The 23,135-nt window shown below is 37.7% G+C and overlaps 1 protein-coding gene across 9 annotated transcripts in view; it reads right to left on the bottom strand.

Annotated features, from left to right (window-relative positions):
- Positions 1-17,500, bottom strand: part of LOC137034295 (uncharacterized) — a 60,642-nt gene extending 43,142 nt beyond the window's left edge. For 5 of the 9 annotated variants that reach the window (XM_067407081.1, XM_067407079.1, XM_067407080.1 and 2 more), the window contains exons 1-11: positions 17,434-17,500; positions 15,734-15,805; positions 6,020-6,127; positions 5,681-5,881; positions 5,385-5,575; positions 4,794-4,833; positions 3,362-3,433; positions 2,044-2,151; positions 1,705-1,905; positions 1,409-1,599; positions 817-856 (exon numbers count right to left, since the gene is read on the bottom strand). In XM_067407081.1, coding sequence (XP_067263182.1) covers positions 817-856; positions 1,409-1,599; positions 1,705-1,905; positions 2,044-2,151; positions 3,362-3,433; positions 4,794-4,833; positions 5,385-5,575; positions 5,681-5,881; positions 6,020-6,127; positions 15,734-15,797 — 1,216 coding nt within the window. In that variant the 5' untranslated portion in view covers positions 15,798-15,805; positions 17,434-17,500. Of the gene's footprint in view, positions 1-816; positions 857-1,408; positions 1,600-1,704; positions 1,906-2,043; positions 2,152-3,361; positions 3,434-4,793; positions 4,834-5,384; positions 5,576-5,680; positions 5,882-6,019; positions 6,128-15,733; positions 15,806-17,433 lie in introns of those variants that run through there. The other 4 variants (XM_067407086.1, XM_067407082.1, XM_067407084.1 and 1 more) reach the window with 4 other exon arrangements.
- Between the last annotated feature and the right edge of the window lie 5,635 nt (positions 17,501-23,135).

Below are 23,135 nucleotides of genomic sequence, written 5' to 3'. Positions count from 1 at the left end.
TAGAAAGTTCAAAAGAACAGCATTTATCTGAAATACAAAGCTTCTGTAGCATTATACAATACCGTTCAAAAGTTTGGGGTCAGTAAGAATTTTTATTTTTATTTTTTTGAAAAGAAATTAAAGAAATGAATACTTTTATTCAGCAAGGATGCATTAAATCAATCAAAAGTGGCAGTAAAGACATTTATAATGTTACAAAAGATTAGATTTCAGATAAACACTGTTCTTTTGAACTTTCTATTCATCAAATATTTTGTACATACGACTAATGGTTTAGAGTACAGAGCGATTTCATAATGTTCACCAGTCAGGCTGATCTTAAAAAAAAAAATCTTCTTAAAATCAATGATGCTGTATAAAGCTAAATTACCATATTACAAAAATCTGCATAGTATAAGATGTCTTATATACAGTCAAACCAAAATTTATTCAGACACCTTCAATATTTCACACATTATCACAGTATATTCGCTATAGTTTAAAAAAATGGTAATTAAATATGACAAGAATTCAGCATGAACTGCCAGAACAAAATGATCTTGATAATGTTAGTTAACACTTAAGCAAAACATGGTCAGGTTAAAATGTCTGAATAATTTTTGGTCCCAAATTTTTATAAATTTTACTGGTAGTCAGTATGAAGAATTTTTGGTGTGTGTCACAGTTTAATTTATTTTGCTATCCTCACTTACATAAATTAAATAGTGTCCTGCACCCACTAGTAAAAAAAAAAATAATAATAATAAAAAAAAAATATATATATAGTGTCTGAATAATTTTTGGTTTGATTGTACATTTAAAAAAAATCATACTCACCGGGAGATTCTTTAGTTTTTCCTTTCTCTGTTCGTGTATCCTGTTGTATCAGAAAAGATATTTGTTAACAGAACATGACTGCTGGATCAGTTATTAAAGTTAAACAGCTGATCAACAACACAGATTTTGTAAATTAATTTTAATGAATAGTTTTTAAATAATAAAAAAAACAACATAAATCAGTTTACTATGCTTTGTTTTTATACAGCATTTTGCACCTGTTTAATAATCACTTTAAGAAACACATTTGTATTTAAAGGTTCTTTTATCTGTTTTGCCATATGTTAAGTTATTGTAAACCCCAGAAAGTCAAATATCGATTCATGCCACACAAGCTACTGTTGTCTTGAGAGGTTACAAACCCCTAAAGCAGATTCATCTTCAATTTGCAAAAGTGACTGGGTTGAGATCAGAAAGTATAACTGGATTATTATTTATTACATTTAATTATGTGTTTAAGCCACACTAGGCTCTCTCTAAATAATATGACATTTTTATATTGTCTATTTACCCTAAACTGTACATTTAAAAAACATATTTCAGATTTTATATATTGTTTAATATGTATCATTTATCCTGAAGAACTGGATACCTGTGGTGGAAAACATTGTTTAATTCTTTCCAGAGCTTCACGATTCCTAACACAGTCCAGGAATTTATCCTCGTAGAACAGACAGTCCACTGCGAGTGTGTTCATCCTGGTCACATGACTGCTGCTGTCTGGTACCATCTTCTCTTTGTCAAATGTGTGATGAAGCACCACGAAGACAGCTGGTTTAGTCTCTGTTGGAGTGGTCAATATAGTTGTTATGTATTCATTATTAAAATGAGTTCGAATAAGAAACAATTACAAAACACATCATGCACATTACATTAAGAGTACATCACCTGAGACGGCATTAAGTTCATTCACTGCAGCATCAATGTCAGTTCCTGCCCTTGAAACAATAATGCAGCAAACCAGAATGAAATCACACTCCTCTTCAGTGAACACCTCCTCTAGATCTGGTGTTTGTTGAAGAACATTTCTTATGATGTCCTCTTGAGGTTTGGATGTCTTCCCAGGTAAAAGGATGAAATATTTTTTTCCTTCCAGAGGAATTAAAGTATTGGTTAATGTAAATTAATTCAGACAAGGCAAAGTCATCTCATCTCAAACAAAAAGTAATTCAGTTTTATCTATTATTTTTCCCAATCTAATTAGAAATTAGTTCTAGTTATTATTACCAGTAATCATAGGATGTTTATCTTGGTGTTCTTCTTTTGTAATGTTCATATCAGTGTACTGCAGGTCATCTGCGTTGTGCCTATCAGTTTTCTGCTTCATCTTTTGTTCTGAAATTGACAGTATAAAGTAATTGTTACGGTTCACGTCTCCCCTGGACTCCATCTCCCATTATCCTCCCTGTTCCACACCTGCACTCACTTCCTAATCAACCTCCCATCATCACGGATTACCTGCACCTGCTCCTGATCATCTGCACACCCTTTACATGGACTCACTTCCCTGCACTCCATTGTCTGTTCTATTGTTTGCTTTGGTTGGTGTTCAGGGGTGTATTCCAGAAAGCAGGGTTAACTTATACTGTCACATATACCCTGAACTCTCGGTTGATTAACCCAAACCTTGCTTACTCGAGGTATGTTGGTTCCAAAAATGCGTACAGGAGTAAGTTCAGCCAACCCAGAGTATGTTCCCGGTTAACACACAAGACATTCTCAACAGAGCGACGAATTGATGATTCACCATGGAAACAGACGCTAAGAAAAAGCGTGCCATTCTACTTCATTCTTCTTCTTTTGTTTAATGGCGATTTACATAACCTACTCGGTGCACATCACCACCTATTGGGTGGTTATGCAATCATTTTTAATTCTTTATTGTTTGATGCTAATTATTAAATAAGATATCACATATATGATATGTATTTTATTATAGAAATTATAGTATAGAAAATGTCCTGTTATAAAGGATAAAAAGCAGATCCATGTGTAAGATGACAATAAAATGCATTCATATATTAGAATTGAATAAATAGTTATATATTGTATAATATAACATTGTGTATATAACTGTAACTATATAACACATTTAGATACATGTTATATTATCAATATGGTTATATTAATGTATCTGAATTCCTCTTAAACTAACATTTTAACATAACCCCTTTAACATAATCTCTGCTTTAACATTATGTTCAGAGAGCAAGTTGCTATGGTTACTTACATACCTTAAAAGTTACCTCCGTTTTGGAACCGAAAGTTGAGGTTATCCGCTTACTTACTCTTAAACATACCCAGGTATGTCACATAACCTGCTTTCTGGAATACCCCCCGATCCTTTGTTTAATAAATACCCCTAGTTTTGTAGAAGTCTGATATTGCTTCATTTTGATTCAACCGAACTAACAGAAGAACTTCTTGGTTAATGTAAATTAATTCAGACAAGGCATACTCATCTCATCTCAAACAAAAAGTCATTCAGTTTCATCTATTATTTTATCCCAATCTAATTAGAAATTAGCTCTATAGATATTATTACCAGTAATCATAAGATGTTCATCTCCATGTTCTTCTGTCATGTTCGCATCAGTGTTCTGCTCCATCTTTAGTTCTGAAATTGAGAGTATAAAGTAATATGCTTATCATCATTTTTATTGTGTAACCTATGTCTTTGTTTATATCATTATTCTAAACTAATTACTATTTTTTATATATTTTTTTAATATTTTATACTTTCATAGTCAGTCTTGGACAAGTTTAAAACATTAAAATCTACACATATAAAATCATTCCTGTATTCAATCATGTGACGTCAGTGCAGATGACTAATGCTGCAATCCAGTTAGTTTTTTTATGACCTTCCCTCGCTAACTTTCCTCAGTCTCGTTGACTTGGATGTACGTCATTGCTTACGTTGCATGAGTGCCCACTACTGGCGGAACCTTTGCAATGGGCTGAACTGGAACGCCCTTGATCATTTGGAATCCGCAATGGAGCCGATTTATTATTTATTTTTCCCCTTACAAAATTGTTTAATACAGCATTCTATGTGTGTGTGTGCATATATATATATATGTGTGTGTATATATATATATATATATATATATATATATATATATGATTATTTTCAATGTTGAAAACAGTTGTGTACTTTTTTTTTTCAGGATTCCTTGATGAATAGAAAGTTGAAAAGAACAGCATTTATCTGAAATACAAAGCTTCTGTAGCATTATACAATACCGTTCAAAAGTTTGGGGTCAGTAAGAATTTTTATTTTTTTGAAAAGAAATTAAAGAAATTAATACTTTTATTCAGCAAGGATGCATTAAATCAATCAAAAGTGGCAGTAAAGACATTTATAATGTTACAAAAGATTAGATTTCAGATAAACACTGTTCTTTTGAACTTTCTATTCATCAAATATTTTGTACATACGACTAATGGTTTAGAGTACAGAGCGATTTCATAATGTTCACCAGTCAGGCTGATCTTAAAAAAAAAAATCTTCTTAAAATCAATGATGCTGTATAAAGCTAAATTACCATATTACAAAAATCTGCATAGTATAAGATGTCTTATATATAGTCAAACCAAAATTTATTCAGACACCTTCAATATTTCACACATTATCACAGTATATTCGCTATAGTTTAAAAATATGACAAGAATTCAGCGTAAACTGCCAGAACAAAATGATCTTGATAATGTTAGTTAACACTTAAGCAAAACATGGTCAGGTCAAAATGTCAGAATAATTTTTGGTCCCAAATTTTTATAAATTTTACTGGTAGTCAGTATAAAGAATTTTTGGTGTGTGTCACAGTTTACTTTATTTTGCTATCCTCACTTACATAAATTAAATAGTGTCCTGCACCCACTAGTAAAAAAAATAAAAAAATAAAAAAATTATATATATATAGTGTCTGAATAATTTTTGGTTTGATTGTACATTTAAAAAAAATCATACTCACCGGGAGATTCTTTAGTTTTTCCTTTCTCTGTTCGTGTATCCTGTTGTATCAGAAAAGATATTTGTTAACAGAACATGACTGCTGGATCAGTTATTAAAGTTAAACAGCTGATCAACAACACAGATTTTGTAAATTAATTTTAATGAATAGTTTTTAAATAATAAAAAAACAACATAAATCAGTTTACTATGCTTTGTTTTTATACAGCATTTTGCACCTGTTTAATAATCACTTTAAGAAACACATTTGTATTTAAAGGTTCTTTTATCTGTTTTGCCATATGTTAAGTTATTGTAAACCCCAGAAAGTCAAATATCGATTCATGCCACACAAGCTACTGTTGTCTTGAGAGGTTACAAACCGCTAAAGCAGATTCATCTTCAATTGGCAAAAGTGACTGGGTTGAGATCAGAAAGTATAACTGGATTATTATTTATTACATTTAATTATGTGTTTAAGCCACACTAGGCTCTCTCTAAATAATATGACATTTTTATATATTCTATTTACCCTAAACTGTACATTTAAAAAACATATTTCAGATCTTATATATTGTTTAATATGTATCATTTATCCTGAAGAACTGGATACCTGTGGTGGAAAACATTGTTTAATTCTTTCCAGAGCTTCACGATTCCTAACACAGTCCAGGAATTTATCCTCGTAGAACAGACAGTCCACTGCGAGTGTCTTCATCCTGGTCACATGACTGCTGCTGTCTGGTACCATCTTCTCTTTGTCAAATGTGTGATGAAGCACCATGAAGACAGCTGGTTTAGTCTCTGTTGGAGTGGTCAATATAGTTGTTATGTATTCATTATTAAAATGAGTTCGAATAAGAAACAATTACAAAACACATCATGCACATTACATTAAGAGTACATCACCTGAGACGGCATTAAGTTCATTCACTGCAGCATCAATGTCAGTTCCTGCCTTTGAAACAATAATGCAGAAAGCCAGAATGAAATCACACTCCTCTTCAGTGAACACCTCCTCTAGATCTGGTGTTTGTTGAAGAACATTTCTTATGATGTCCTCTTGAGGTTTGGATGTCTTCCCAGGTAAAAGGATGAAATATTTTTTTCCTTCCAGAGGAATTAAAGTATTGGTTAATGTAAATTAATTCAGACAAGGCAAAGTCATCTCATCTCAAACAAAAAATCATTCAGTTTTATCTATTATTTTTCCCAATCTAATTAGAAATTAGTTCTAGTTATTATTACCAGTAATCATAGGATGTTTATCTTGGTGTTCTTCTTTTGTAATGTTCATATCAGTGTACTGCAGGTCATCTGCGTTGTGCCTATCAGTTTTCTGCTTCATCTTTTGTTCTGAAATTGACAGTATAAAGTAATTGTTACGGTTCACGTCTCCCCTGGACTCCATCTCCCATTATCCTCCCTGTTCCACACCTGCACTCACTTCCTAATCAACCTCCCATCATCACGGATTACCTGCACCTGCTCCTGATCATCTGCACACCCTTTACATGGACTCACTTCCCTGCACTCCATTGTCTGTTCTATTGTTTGCTTTGGTTGGTGTTCAGGGGTGTATTCCAGAAAGCAGGGTTAACTTATACTGTCACATATACCCTGAACTCTCGGTTGATTAACCCAAACCTTGCTTACTCGAGGTATGTTGGTTCCAAAAATGCGTACAGGAGTAAGTTCAGCCAACCCAGAGTATGTTCCCGGTTAACACACAAGACATTCTCAACAGAGCGACGAATTGATGATTCACCATGGAAACAGACGCTAAGAAAAAGCGTGCCATTCTACTTCATTCTTCTTCTTTTGTTTAATGGCGATTTACATAACCTACTCGGTGCACATCACCACCTATTGGGTGGTTATGCAATCATTTTTAATTCTTTATTGTTTGATGCTAATTATTAAATAAGATGTATTTTATTATAGAAATTATAGCATAGAAAATGTCCTGTTATAAAGGATAAAAAGCAGATCCATGTGTAAGATGACAATAAAATACATTCATATATTAGAATTGAATAAGCAGTTATATATTGTATAATATAACATTGTGTATATAACTGTAACTATATAACACATTTAGATACATTAATATAACCATATTGATAATATAACATGCATCTGAATTCCTCTTAAACTAACCCTTTAACATAACCCCTTTAACATAATCCCTGCTTTAACATTATGTTCAGAGAGCAAGTTGCTATGGTTACTTACACAGTAAAATCCACAGAGTTAAATCAACTCTGCTCAGATAACATTTGGTCCCTCTCTGAATAGTGTTAAAATAACACTGAAGAAGAGTTAAAGTTCTTCTTCTTTCTGGTTTTACGGCGGTTGGCATCCAGCTTATTGGTGCATTACCGCCCCCTTCTGCTCCGGAGTGTGGACCAGATAATAGGTTTACAATCTTATTACAATCTTATCCCCCCCCCCCCCCCCACACACACACACACACACAAATCATTCTCCAAAATAATCTTTTACTTAAATTATCCAAAATAACTGGTTCTGTTTTCTATACCCTACTAATATCCTTTTGTAATTCCTCCCTCACATTCTACTAATTTAACTTCAAATTCTATTAAATACCCCTGATTCTCTTAAAAAAGTCATCAGTACTCTAATCTGTTCCCTATCTTTCGTGCCCAGTAACCTTTTTACTGTGAACTCCTGTTCCCCTAATTCCCTCAATTTATTCCTCATCAACTCTCTATGAACTTCATATCTCCTACAAGTCATGATTATATGCTCTACTGTTTCCTCTTCTTGACATCCTTCACACAATCCTGTCTGGTGTTTCCCTATCATCTTAAGAGTTTTATTTAGTGTACAATGTCCCAACCTTAACCTAGTCACCACTATTTCTTCTCTCCGATACCTGCATCCTACCCTATCTCCTTTAACATTTCTTTGAATTTGATATAACCATCTCCCTTTATCCCCTCTATCCCACCTTTCTTGCCAAATTTGATTTATTTTCTCCCATATTATACTTTTAACCTCTGCTTTGCTAAAACTTACTTGCATTTCTATACTATCTTTCAATAATGCCCTTTTTGCTAACTTATCTGCCATCTCATTTCCCCTGATCCCTACATGCACTGGTACCCACATAAATTTGACCTGACTACCTTTGTTTACTATCCTCGTGCTTACCTGAAGTACTTCATAAAGGATATCTTGTCGGCTTTTTGAAATAAATGACCTTAAACTAGTTAAAGCTGAAGAAGAGTCAGAGCATATCAGAGCTTTATTTTGTCCCGTCTTTTCCACCCACCGTAATGCAGTTAATATTGCCAACATCTCTACAGTATATACCCCTAATTTATCTGATGTTCTTCTATTTATCCCAATTCCTTTTCCTGGTATTGCCACACCAAATCCTGTTGCCTCTATCTCTGGATGTTTTGCACCGTCTGTATAAATCTGTGTAAATTCATTATATACTTCTCCTAGACGATTATTGAAAATTCTTATTAAGTTAATTTCCTCCTTTGCCTTCCTTTTTTCCTCTAGAACAAACCAGTCTACCTCAGGCCACATCATCTTCCACGGAGCTGTCACTGGAAAAACTACCGTAGGACTTATCCTCAGATTAAACACTTCTAAGTCTTCAGCTATTTTATTTCCAAGCCGCCCAAAGTTTTCCCTTAAATTTCGTCCATTCTCCCAACACACCTGCAATACTGCTTTTGTGGGATGGGAGTCTTTATGCCCCTTCAAACTAACCCAGTAGTTTGCCATCAATTGGATCCTTCTTAATTCCAACGGCATTTCTGCCATTTCCACTTGTATAGCTGGAACTGATAATGTTTTAAAAGCTCCGCAACACACTCATAGTGCTTGTATCTGGATCACCTCTAGTCTCTTTATCAGAGATTTGGCTGCTGACCCAACCACTATACTGCCATAATCCAGCACCGATCTTATTAATGCTACATATATACTTTTAAGTGATGCACGACTAGCTCCCCAATCTCTGCCTGCTAAACATCTCATCACATTTATTACCTTCTTACACTTTCCCTCCACTTTCTTAATATGCTCTGCAAATGTCAACCTAGCATCAAATGTCACTCCCAAAAATTTGAATGTACCTACCCTCTCCAGCTCTTTCCCATACATCCTTAACCTCTTGTCGTCACGTATTCTTTTCCTGCTAAAAAAGACAGACTTTGTCTTTTCTACGGAAAACCTAAATCCCCATTCATATCCCCAATCTACCACCTTATCAATTTCCTCCTGTACCTTCCTAATAACATATTCCACATTCCTTCCTCTTTTCCACACCGCCCCATCATCTGCAAACAAATACCTTCCTATATCTTCTGGACCCTGTACAAATACATCATTAATCATAATGATAAACAGCAACGGGCTTATCACACTACCTTGAGGTGTGCCGTTTTCAACCATATATAGATTTGACATATCTGCCCCAATCCTCACTTGAATTTTCCTTCCAAACAGAAAGTCTTTTATCCAATTAAACACCCTCCCACCTACCTCCATCTTACTCAGCTTAATTAATAATCCCTCCTTCCACATCATATCGTAGGCCTTTTCTATATCAAAAAATACTGCAACTACACTCTCTTTATTTGCTTGTGCTTTTCTTATTTCATTCTCTAATCTTAAAACCGAATCCATTGTATTCCTTCCCTTTCTAAAACCACTCTGACAGCGTGTCAGTAAGCCTCTTTTTTCAAGTTCATATGACAATCTATCTGTTATCATCTTTTCCATTGTCTTCCACAAGTTAGACGTAAGCGCTATTGGCCTATAACTCGTGGAATTAGTTGGATCCTTGCCTAGTTTCCTGATTGGAATCACTACTGCTTCTTTCCATTCACTTGGTAATTTTCCCTCTATCCAAACTTTATTATATAACTCAAGCAGCTTTAAGAGTGATCTTTTCCCTAGATGTTTTAACATCACATAACATACCCGATCCTTCCCTGGAGATGTATTTTTTGCACTCTTAATTGCTCTCACCATCTTTGCCAGAGTGAATGGCTCATCTATTGCTTCTCCTGACTCTTCCTTTCTATCTAACACCTGTAAATACTGTCTCAAAGTTGTTGCCCTTCTTCTTCTCTCTTCCTCTAACAGATTTTCTGAACTGTGAACCTTTGTAAATGATTTTACCATAACCTCTACCTTTTCCTTATCAGATACCGCTATTTCCTCCTCAAATGTTAACACTGGATATTCCCATTGCCTCCTGTCTCCACCCATCCTCTTTATCATTCCCCATACTTCCCCCACAGGTGTTGTTCTTCCTATCTCATTACAAAAAATTCTGCAACTTGACCTTTTTGCTTGTCTTATCGTTCTTCTTACCACTGCTTGAGCTTTCTTATATTGGATTAGATTCTGTAGATTGTGGGTTCTTTTAACTATTCTGAATGCTTTATTTCTTGTCCTTACTGCCTGATGGCACTCCTCATTCCACCAAGGCACCAATTTTCGGTTTCCTTTGTTTTTCCCCTTTGGAATAGCTTCCTCCGCTGCCATAATAATTGCTGAAGTGACCTGCCTATTTGCATCTTCTATACTTCCAAACATATCGATCCTAGTCACTGTTTCTTCACTCCGTTTCTGGAATTTAACCCAGTCTGCTTTTTCAGAGATCCACTTTGGAATCCTTCCCTCTTTCCTTACTTCCGTTCTCCCACCCACTGTGCATAAAACTGGGTAATGATCACTCCCCACTGTTGTTGCTGTCCAAACTTCCCATTTACTACCTCCAGCTATTGTATTAGACACTAAAGTTAAATCTAAAGTTGATTCAGTTCCCGTCCGTAAGTTTATCCTAGTTCTGACTCTACCATCATTTAAACATACCAATTCCTTTTCATCCATCAGATGCTCAATTATCTTACCATTTTCATCTGTTTGTACACCTCCCCACATTGAGCTATGAGCATTAAAATCTGCACACCAAATTACTCTTTGTCTGTCTTGTCCCTTTATTCTTAGTAAATTATCTAATACTAGCCTTCTACATGGGTTATAATAATTGATTATTCCTATCCCTCCCCCTCTTTCACACACCTCCACCACTATGTATTCCTGATCTTCTCCCTCTTCCAGTAATTTATATGGTATTCCATGCTTGATGAAGGTGGCACATCCTCCTCCCCCTCCCGTAGTCCTATCATTCCTTACTGTAATGTATCCATGTATAACAAACTCTAGATGTGGTTTCAACCAAGTTTCCTGTATACACATTACATCTGGCTTTTCTTCTAATTCATTTATGAAATGCTTAAATTCCTGACCATTAGCTATTAAACTTCTAGCATTCCATTGTAAAAGGATTACCATTAGTATTAACCAACCCATGACGTTTCTTGGCTTGACTGATTAGCAAGGTTCTCCCTCACTTCCTCCCATGTCAGTCCTACTAATCCTAGATGATTTATTGCAGCTTTTACCACCAGCTGTATTTTGTCATTTTTAGATTTAACTTCTGCAGTACTATTAATCACTCCTGCTATGAACGTTACCAGATCTCTTTTACTCACATACACTCTTTCTTCTGTTCCTTGTTGTTGCTCTGGCACTCCCATATCTTCTATCTCATTTATATTATTTTCCCTCTCTCTTACCACTTTAACAGCATCTGCATAAGTTATCCTTCTTTCCACTCTTATCTTTTTTTGGTCTCCCTTCTCATTATTTCACATCCACCATATGCCACATTATGTGCTCCTCCACAGCTGCAACACTTGGGTGGATTCCCTATTCCACATTTCCCATATTCATGGTCCCCTCCGCATCTAGCACATCTTCTCTGTCTATTGCAATTTTTTGCAGTGTGCCCAAACCTCTGACACTTAAAGCACCTCATTGGCTTTGGTATGTACATCCTCACTGGATAGCTCATGAATCCTAAGAACACCTTCTTTGGAATATTCTCTCCTTCAAATTCTATTGACACTGTTTCACTTTCCCTCATTACTCCTTCTTTTGTTGTTTTCAATCTTTGAACATTCAGTACTTTTCCTCCTTTTATATTCTTTTTCAATTCCTCCATGCTCACATTCATTGGCACCCCCGTAATCACTCCTATGCATCCATCTTCTCTCCGAGCTCCCACCCTTCCTGTATTTTCCACTTTACATTTTCCTATCTCTTTCACTTTTAGTGCTTTCTCCATTTGCATTGCATCTGCACACCTCACCATTAGGTTGCCATCATTAAGTATCTTTGCATATTCTATTTCCCCTATCTTTTTTGCCAAAGTTGTTGTTAACATAAAAGGGTTAACTTTCTTCATGCTTTCCTGATTCTTCTCGTTAAATTTTATTATTACTACATAATTCTCATTTCTTTCTTTTTGGGGTATCTCTTGTTCCTCTTCACTTCCTGTATCTTCCTCATTCTCATTTCTGACTCTTTTATTCCCTTTATCTTTTTTATCACTCATCCGACTCCTCTTATCCCCCCATACTTCATCTAGCCCTTCATTATAATCCATACTTTCCCACCTACCTATTTCTGATCCATTCGCGGAGCAGTCGTGCTCAACCGCCTTCAGCTTCAGATGAATGTCTTTATCCGTTATTTCCAATTTTAAAGAACTCCAAATATGCTACTTTAGTTTGTTTGTTTGTATTCACCGCCTCGCGCACCCAGCCGTACGAACGCCGACCAAGAGTTAAAGTTAATGAGATAATTAAGCTATTAATTAAGGGATGATTGAACATTAATGATGAACACATGCTGTTAACAAGCAGAAGAAAAGAGAAACACAAGAACTACAAGTGATTTCAGCCAAAACCATTTAATTGAAATCGCCCAGAGTCACGTCACGTCTCCGCTGATCGCCAAGAGTCACGTCACGTCTCCGCTGATCGCCCAGAGTCACGTCACGTCTCCGCTGATCGCCCAGAGTCACGTCACGTCTCTGCTGATCGCCCAGAGTCACGTCACATCTCCGCTGATCGCCCAGAGTCACGTCACGTCTCCGCTGATCGCCCAGAGTCACGTCACGTCTCTGCTGATCGCCCAGAGTCACGTCACGTCTCTGCTGATCGCCCAGAGTCACGTCACGTCTCCGCTGAACGCCCAGAGTCACGTCACGTCTCCGCTGAACGCCCAGAGTCACGTCATGTCTCCGCTGAACGCCCAGAGTCACGTCACGTCTCCGCTGATCGCCCAGAGTCACGTCACGTCTCCGCTGATCGTCCAGAGTCACGTCACGTCTCCGCTGATCGTCCAGAGTCACGTCACGTCTCCGCTGATCGCCCAGAGTCACGTCACGTCTCCGCTGATCGCCCAGAGTCACGTCACGTCGCTGGTCCTGTCCGAGAGTGGAGAGGATTGCGTTCCAGCATGAATGATCCTCCACTGACTACAGCACGAGCAGCTGCCATTCCGAAACCCACGGCTGCTTCGCTCTCAAGCCTGCCGGACGCTTCGCTCTCAAGCCTGCCGGACGCAACGCTCTCAAGCCTGCCGGACGCAACGCTCTCAAGCTCGCCTGGTGCAACGCTCTCAAGCTCGCCTGTTGCAACGCTCTCAAGCGCCCTGGACGCGATGGACAAGATGGCTGCTTTGCCAGTGCCTACGGGCAAGATGGCCGCCCCTTCTGTGCTCACGGAGGTAGGGGGCGTTCCAGCCATTGAGTCCGCTCCAGAACCTGCTTCAGCCAGTGAGTTTGCTCCAGAGACCGCTCCAGTCGGTGAACCATCGCCTCACTCCCGGAGGAAGAGGAGGAGGAGGAAGAAGGCGTCCTCCTCTCCTCAAGACGCAGACGCCGTTCAAGAGGCCGCTGTGGGCCTGGAGACCACTCCAGAGGTCTCTCCTGCTCCGCCCAAGCATCATGCTCTACCAGCACCGCCTAAGCGTCTTGCCCTGCCGGCGCCTACTGAGCTCCTCGCTCTGCCGGCGCCACCCGAGCTCCCCGCCCTGCCGGCGCCACCCGAGCTCCCCGCCCTGCCGGCGCCACCCGAGCTCCCCGCCCTGCCAGCGCCACCCGAGCTTCCAGCCCTGCCGCTCAAACTCCTTGCGCTGCCGGCTTCACCCACCCAAACTCCTTGCCCACGAACCTGCGACGGGCCCCGCTGAAATCCCCAAGAACTTTTTGGGGGGGGGCAGTATACCTAGGGGTGGGGAGCTGGTGGGTGGGGACCCTGCCAAGCCACTGCTGTCAGGGCCATTTATGGACTGTAGAATCAGAATAAGAATCAGAATCAGAAAGAGCTTTATTGCCAGGTATGTTGTTTACACATACTAGGAATTTGTTTTAGTGACAGAAGCTCCACAGTGCAACAGAGTGACAGCGACAAGACAAGACACATAATAAAAAGAATAAAATAATAATATACAAATTTACAAGATAGACAAAGTGCAAAAAAAAAGCAAAAGACAATATATATTATAGACAATAGACTGTAGCCCACTAGGGCCATTTATGGACTCATTGCCGCGGCTGCCCAAGCCACCTGACCTGCCGTGGTTACCCAGGCCACCTGACCTGCCGTGGCCGCCCGAGCCACCTGATCTACCGTGGCCGCCCGAGCCACCTGACCCGCCGTGGCTGCTTGAGTTCCTGGACCTGCCCTGGAGACCTCCATACCCGCCTGCACATCCAGTATCTCCTGCCTGTAGGTCTCCAGGGCAACCACTCCCCCTCCCCAGTTGTGCCATCTACGGCGCGAGGACGCGCCTTCCGGGAGGGGGACATTATGTCACGATCACCGTCTGTTCCTGTCAGTTCCTGGACTACACTTCCCACAATCCTCCCTGCCAGTCACATGTTCACTCTACACCAATCACCTGTCGCCACATACAGCCATGCACACACTCCTCACTAATCACTACACCCAGCTGCAGCTTGTTACCTGGACTATAAAAGGACTCTCACTCACACCATCCAATCGCGAAGTCTTGATTACTCCTGTATCATTTCCGAGCATTATTATTCCTGTCTGCCTGTCTGTTACCGTTACTGCCTGTTCCTGTTTCTTGACCCGTTGCTGCCTGTCCTGACTGTTCTGTGAATGATATCCGCCTGTCCACGATCTACTGCCTGTACTCTGATTACGACTCTGCCTGTTCCTTGCTGTTCCTGTTTACCCCTGATCGACCCAGCCTGTACGACTATGCTCACATTGAATAAAAGCTTGCAAATGGATCTCCGCCTCCGCTTCGTTACAGTAAAAGACATTAAATCTCTCAAGATATGATTTACTTATTACTAACCATATTGACTTTATTTCTGTCACATGTCTAAATAATTTCTTATTGAGAATTAACAGAGGTTTAAATGTTGGTGTTTTATTGGTCAATAAATTATGCCACCATTGTGGTGGTCAGGGTTTGTTTTAGTTGGGCTCTTGACCTTTTTATGTTTTTAAAATAATTTGTGTTTGAGCAATTGCAATAATGTTTCGCAGCAATCACTTGTGCATTGCCGAATCATAAGACTAAAGGAACAGTTATTCTGCTTGTTAACAGCAGGTGTTCATCATTAATGTTCAATAATTCCTGAATTAATAGCTTAATTATCTCATTAACTTTAACTCTTCTTCAGTGTTATTTTAACACTATTCAGAGAGGGACCAAATGTTATCTGAGCGGAGTTGATTTAACTCTGTGGATTTTACTGTGTACATACCTTAAAAGTTACCTCCGTTTTGGAACCGAAAGTTGAGGTTATCCGCTTACTTACTCTTAAACATACCCAGGTATGTCACATAACCTGCTTTGTGGAATACCCCCTGATCCTTTGTTTAATAAATACCCCTAGTTTTGTAGAAGTCTGATATTGCTTCATTTTGATTCAACCGAACTAACAGAAGAACTTCTTGGTTAATGTAAATTAATTCAGACAAGGCATAGTCATCTCATCTCAAACAAAAAGTCATTCATTTTTATCTATTATTTTATCCCAATCTAATTAGAAATTAGTTTTATAGATATTATTACCAGTAATCATAAGATGTTCATCTCCATGTTCTTCTGTCATGTTCGCATCAGTGTTCTGCTCCATCTTTAGTTCTGAAATTGAGAATATAAAGTAATATGCTTATCATCATTTTTATTGTGTAACCTATGTCTTTGTTTATATCATTATTCTTAACTAATTAATATTTTTAATATATTTTTTTAAATATTTTATATTTTCATAGTCAGTCTTGGACAAGTTTAAAACATTAAAATCTACACATATAAAATCATTCCTGTATTCAATCATGTGACGTCAGTGCAGATGACTAATGCTGCAATCCAGTTAGTTTTTTTATGACCTTCCCTCGCTAACTTTCCTCAGTCTCTTTGACTTGGATGTACGTCATTGCTTACGTTGCATGAGTGCCCACTACTGGCGGAACCTTTGCAATGGGCTGAACTGGAACGCCCTTGATCATTTGGAATCCGCAATGGAGCTGATTTATTATTTATTTTTCCCCTTACAAAATTGTTTAATACAGCATTCTATGTGTAATATATATATATATATATATATATATATATATATATATATATATATATATATATATATATATATATATATTATTTTCAATGTTGAAAACAGTTGTTATACTTTTTTTTTTCAGAAATCCTTGATGAAAGTTCAAAAGAACTGAAATACAAAGCTTCTGTAGCATTATACACTACCGTTCAAAAGTTTGGGGTCAGTAAGAATTTTTATTTTTATTTTTTTGAAAAGAAATTAAAGAAATTAATACTTTTATTCAGCAAGGATGCATTAAATCAATCAAAAGTGGCAGTAAAGACATTTTTTATGTTACAAAAGATTAGATTTCAGATAAACACTGTTCTTTTGAACTTTCTATTCATCAAATATTTTGTACAATTGTACACATTAAATGTTTCTTGAGCAGCAGATCAGCATATTAGAATGATTTCTGAAGGATCGTGTGACACTGAAGACTGGAGTAACGATGCTGAAAATTCAGCTCTGCATCACAGGAATACATTTTTGTTTTTCTCCTGTTCTTGATGCTAAATATTATCCCCGAACCTGCAGCTCCTGTCAAAAAACAACCAGACCGTTATTTCCGCCATGACAATAGAGTCTGTCCCAAAAATACCTCTCAAAGGCCCTATAGGTCTGCACTACATGACGTCACCAAAGTGTGGACTCTGAGTCTGAGGAAGTCCACAAGTCTGGAGTGTGCCATTTGGGACAGGGTCGTAGACGGTAAAAATCGAGGGAGCGAGGGTCTGTACATATAAACTTCCCTCGTCCACTTCGCAAAGTGGAACGCAGTTCAAAATGGCAGCAAGGAGTGTTTAGGGAAGTTTGCGAGTGCGTGTCTAAAACTGGAGTGGAACGCAGCCTAAGAGTCTGGTGAAGAAAATGTCGCTAAACTATAATGAAATATTTTGCCTTTTTACAAAGTCCAATATCAGCAAATTATTAAGAGTAAGCAAACAAAATACAAGTGTATAGAGCAGAAATGCATGGTTGCGTTTGTATTAAGCTATAAGTCCTTCAGAAATACTAAAATGTGTCGACATATATAGGCCTATTTATAGATAGCCTACATTCATGCATAAATTGCCCTCACAACGGTTTATCAAGCATGTAGCCTATAATTTGTTCGAATAATAAGTCTAATACGGCACGGTTTATGAGAAGTGTGGTTTAGGCTGCTACTCACCCGAACAGCTCTCCTCTCTATGTTCGAACACAACAATCTTTCAGTTTCGTTCTGATTTTCAGCCCTGTCATCATGTTCTTCGCTTTCACTTTCTGTTCCGGGACTGTAGTTTCTGTGATTTTTTTTTTTTTTTTTTTTTCTTCTTTGTTAGTGGTTTTACTTTTACAGTTTTCTGTCTGTTAATACGTATGTATATATATATATATATATATATATATATATATATATATATATATATATATATATATATATATATATATATAATTATATATATTTCCTTTAGTCCAGTAGTCCTTTGACTTTTAATAATTTGCTGTCCTGTTCACCTTCACCCTCTTTGAAAATTATGCCAGACAGGCGAAGTAGACCAGAGTCAGTGATTTTGTCTGAGCTATATTAAAAATAAATCAATCATATTTTCTTATTTTATTTGTCCTATCTTATGATTTTCGTGTAGAGTGAGTAGAGTTGTTTGTTGTTTTAAGTTTTATACTTAAGATTTTTTAGGCTGATTAGATTGTAACCGTCTTGCGTAACGCTGATTGGACTAGCATAGGCTGTATCCAGAGGCAGAACAAACAGTTTAGCAGTGACAGCTAGCATAACTGTAGGTGAATGTGATTGAAAAAAAATCGTCCCTTTCGCTCCTGATTCCACTACTGGTAAAGTAAATACAACATTTACTGTAGGTGCCAAAAAAATTACTGATTATTTCATTTCTATTGCGCTTCTGATTTGGCAGTGAAATTCTCCGATTTTGGGTGCGTATAAGATGTGAAGGATTCTAGTTAGTATTTTCACCCCATAATGGCGGCCGCGCTACCGGAGCGCCATCTAGTGGCTTTTGCCCAAAAGTATCAAAGTTTCGCCTCTTGGGTTCTAATCTCGTTATTACTCCACCATCTGCGTGACGCCATTAACCAGCGTAGTTGAACTACAGGTCAAAAACAGTCATGAGACTAGCTAGTTTCCTGCTACGCCTGTACGTAGCATCCTAAATCAAATGTATAACACTGTTTGGAGCTAATGGTCTCGCCTCTACCCTCAAGCCAGAAAAATAAACAAACAAACAAACAAGAACATGTTAATTAATTACTATTAAAAAAGCAAAATAAATAATAAGCAAGGCAATATTTTAGCTCTTCCTCAACAAAACTGCCTTGAATTAATGAACATCCTTTTACAATCACACTTGGTGAATGAGTCAAACTGTTTTGTTTCATACTGCTCTTTACTAACCTTTTTTGTCACATGCCTATATAAATGAACAACCTGTTTTAAATTTATTGCTCTCACTTTAATTCCCCTCAAAAAAAAAAAAAAGTACAACCAAATAGGCTTGCAGTACCTGCAATATGAAATAATGTATTTTACAATAAAAATAACATTCTCAAAATCTTGTAATAAGACCAATATTACTCATTAGTTGTCAAAGCTTTCAGCTCTCAATAGTTTTAATATGACGTAGAGACTCGAAGAGACGACTCTATATATGCTTTCGAATCGCTCCTTTTTTACCTTTTATATGCAGGTAGCATCATCAACTTGCACCTATTATAATCGTAATTACGGTGGCCGAGAGAGCTCAACGCGCTGCAAATGAGAAAACATCTTCATCAGTTTGACAACACATGCGCTGCAAACTCCACAACACTTACAAATAGTGAAACGCGCTGCAAATAAAGAAAACATCTTCATCAGTTTGACAACACACGCGCTGCAAACTCCACAACACTTACAAAAAGAAAAACGCGCTGCAAATAAAGAAAACATCTTCATCAGTTTGACAACACATATGCGCTGCAAACTCCACAACACTTACAAAAAGAAAAACGCGCTGCAAATAAAGAAAACATCTTCATCAGTTTGACAACACATGCGCTGCAAACTCCACAACACTTACAAAAAGAAAAACGCGCTGCAAATAAAGAAAACATCTTCATCAGTTTGACAACACATATGCGCTGCAAACTCCACAACACTTACAAATAGTGAAACGCGCTGCAAATAAAGAAAACATCTTCATCAGTTTGACAACACACGCGCTGCAAACTCCACAACACTTACAAAAAGAAAAACGCGCTGCAAATAAAGAAAACATCTTCATCAGTTTGACAACACATGCGCTGCAAACTCCACAACACTTACAAAAAGAAAAACGCGCTGCAAATAAAGAAAACATCTTCATCAGTTTGACAACACATATGCGCTGCAAACTCCACAACACTTACAAATAGTGAAACGCGCTGCAAATAAAGAAAACATCTTCATCAGTTTGACAACACATGCGCTGCAAACTCCACAACACTTACAAAAAGAAAAACGCGCTGCAAATAAAGAAAACATCTTCATCAGTTTGACAACACATGCGCTGCAAACTCCACAACACTTACAAATAGTGAAACGCGCTGCAAATAAAGAAAACATGTGGAGTTTGCAGCGCGTGTGTTGTCAAACTGATGAAGATGTTTTCTTTATTTGCAGCGCGTTTCACTATTTGTAAGTGTTGTGGAGTTTGCAGCGCATATGTGTTGTCAAACTGATGAAGATGTTTTCTTTATTTGCAGCGCGTTTCACTATTTGTAAGTGTTGTGGAGTTTGCAGCGCATGTGTTGTCAAACTGATGAAGATGTTTTCTTTATTTGCAGCGCGTTTCACTATTTGTAAGTGTTGTGGAGTTTGCAGCGCGTGTGTTGTCAAACTGATGAAGATGTTTTCTTTATTTGCAGCGCGTTGAGCTCTCTCGGCCACCGTACGTAATAGTATCAAGTGATAATATTCAAAGTTAATTTGAAGATCTTTCAGAGCTGTATTTTTTTAATAAAAAATAATTATTAATATGTTTTATCTGATTTATGTCTGATTTACGTCTGAAAAACAGAAAACAGTGATTAGTGCTTGCTTACACGGCAACTCTCTCTTTCTCACACACACACACACACACACAGGTTTGTTTTGCTATCAAAGTGAGGACATTTTTTTTTTCTTTTTTTCTTTTCATGCGCTGTATTTTTGCTGATGACTGCGGAAGGTAGAGAAAGTATTTTGTCAGAAGAAACTGTTATAATACTGTATACTGTAATGACGCTTGGCTGAAGGTGCAGAGGATAGTGTTCACTGGGCAGGAATGTAGTATGTGTTTTTGCAGGTTTTGAGTGTCATCTGAGCCCAAAGTTTGATTCTGACAGAAGAAGAGCAAATATCAAGTAGATAAAAACATTTTGCTCAGTGGAAAAATTCAGGTCTGAAGGCGTTAAGAAATGATAAATAAGACTTTATTGTACCATTTAAGACTTTTTATGGTCTTACATTTGATACAACTAATTTTAAGACTTTTTAAGACCTGCGGAAACCCTGTAGGGTACAAAAAAAAAGCCCCGGGTATACTTCGGCCATCCGTGTTCGTGCACCAGCGAACAGGACAGAAAAGTCCATTACATGGCAATACGCACAGTACTGACAAAGAAGAATGTGCAAAGAGCGATTTAAAAACAACACGCTTGAAACAAAAAGAAACTTCTTCCAAGACGAGTAGACTTAGAAGCATATCCTTCTCCATCATTTTATATTCTTGTTTAGTGTAACTTCCAAACTATGTTGCAATGGTGGATGCACTATGTTTCTTCTTAAATCATGCCCAGCGAATGTCCCATTGATGACACGACTCAGTGCTACCCTCCGATGTCTGGTAGAGTATAGAAAAAAGGTGTACTGCTATGGAAAGCCGTTTTAACATTTAAAAGTTAAGTTTGACTATCCGGAATTAACATTGTAGATATCACCAACGTAATTACATTTCGGATAGTTGGAATTGTCATTCAAGATATCTATAACATAATTGTGACTAGTCGAAATGACAGATAGAGATATCTGTAATGCAGTTTTGACTAGGCAAAACTGAATTACAGATTTCTGCAATGACGTCATTGAAAACGACATTCAACTCATCACACATTTTAAATGACAATTGCAGATATCTGTAATTCAGTTTTGCCTAGGCAGAATGAAAGTTAAAGATATCTCAAACATCATTATGACTAGTGATGGCATGGTGCTAATCAGTGCTAATTACGAGTTAACAGGTGCGATTTGAATGATTAGAACAACAACACGCTCTGCTTCCGCCTAAAAGTGCCTAATTTGCATAAAGATATCTGCAACGTCATTTCACCTAGTCAAAACTCTAATTCAAGATATCTGTAATTACTTTTTGACTATAGGCGGAATGAAATTTACAGATATCTCACATTTCAGATATCTCTAATCAAAATTCAAAGTATACTTTGAAAGATGCGCAGACATGAAGGCACCGGTATACTTTAAACAAAGTTCTTTTTCGTTCTTCGTTTAGGGGTAAAACGAAGTTCGAAATGAGTGACCAGCGATATACTGTAATCGAACATCTGACACCGCCCACACTGCTGAGAGAGTGACATTTAGATGAATATGTAAATATGTGCCGTGCACTTTCTTCTCAGTAACAATATAAACATAATAAACAAAATAAACACACATTATAGAAAGCATCAGAAAAGCGTCTGATTAACAACATGGGTATGTTAGCACGCCACGTCTTCATATAGCACTTTATTTATTAGATTTCTTAAAATCAAGCAGCTTTACAGTATCAAACATGAAAAACAGTGTTAGTGCCGCATTGTTTTAACAAGCACAGCTTCATTTTACTATAAAGCGGCTATCCAGTGTGTTCATGTTTTAAAGGTGCTAAAGAGGATGTTTTGTTTTATACATTTTTGCAATATTACTTCAAACTGTCTTTACTAACTGATAAAAGACTATTTATTAGGTGCACTGAAAGGAATAATATTAATATACATCATCTGTGCACGAGGTAGGGCCTTAAAACCATCAGCCAATAACGTTTGGCCCTCTGGCTTGTCAATCACTGCCGTGACGTTCCTTGTGAGAGACGAGCGCGGCTGCACGCTCCAGTAACTTTCCACACTCCACAGGCGCCGCATGCAATGTTTTTGTCAGGAGACAGGAGTAACAACTGCAGATTATGAGTTACCTGCGGTGAGTCCGACATAATGAATCCAAAAAACACGACACAGCGAATGCCGGTGGTAAACACTCATGTTCAAATACTCTTGCACGAGTTTTGGGAGGCGTTCCTTTAAAATGAGCTGTGAAGGAGGGGGGCTGTTCTTACGCATGCGCTGATTTCAAAGTCTTTGGATTCTCAGTCGACGAAAAAATCCTCTCCATCACCTTTAACCCGCGGAGCTCTTACCTCAACGAGGTCAAACCATAGACTAAAAAAAGATGGACGCCGCGACGCCGCTTCCTTCCATTGTATTGAACTGAAGCCAAAACGGACGCCGATGGGCGCTGACACGTTACGCAAAAACGTGAGTTTGGAACCTGGGCATGTGCAGAAGAAATCATCAGTGGATCCCGGAGGCGGAGTCGTGGTATAAAACTTCCGCCCAGACGGCTGCGTCATCATTGATGTATTTTAAATAGGTTATATAAATTATATGTAATTTAAAATTCTACCTATAAAATAATTCTGTTTCTAGAGCAATAATATTTTTGAAACAGCCAATTCAGTAGATAAACTCAATATAATATGCCACTACAAACAACTCTAAAATGTCAGAAACGGTCCTGCCATTTTAAATAAAAGGTTTAAACTAACGTTACAGGAGATCGATTGCTGTAGACAGTAGGGATGTCCA

This window comes from Chanodichthys erythropterus, chromosome 13, assembly GCF_024489055.1.
Source record: "Chanodichthys erythropterus isolate Z2021 chromosome 13, ASM2448905v1, whole genome shotgun sequence".
Classification (NCBI taxonomy): domain Eukaryota; kingdom Metazoa; phylum Chordata; class Actinopteri; order Cypriniformes; family Xenocyprididae; genus Chanodichthys; species Chanodichthys erythropterus.
The sequence above is the reverse complement of the archived record's forward strand: the minus strand, read 5'-3'. Positions and strand labels throughout refer to the sequence as shown.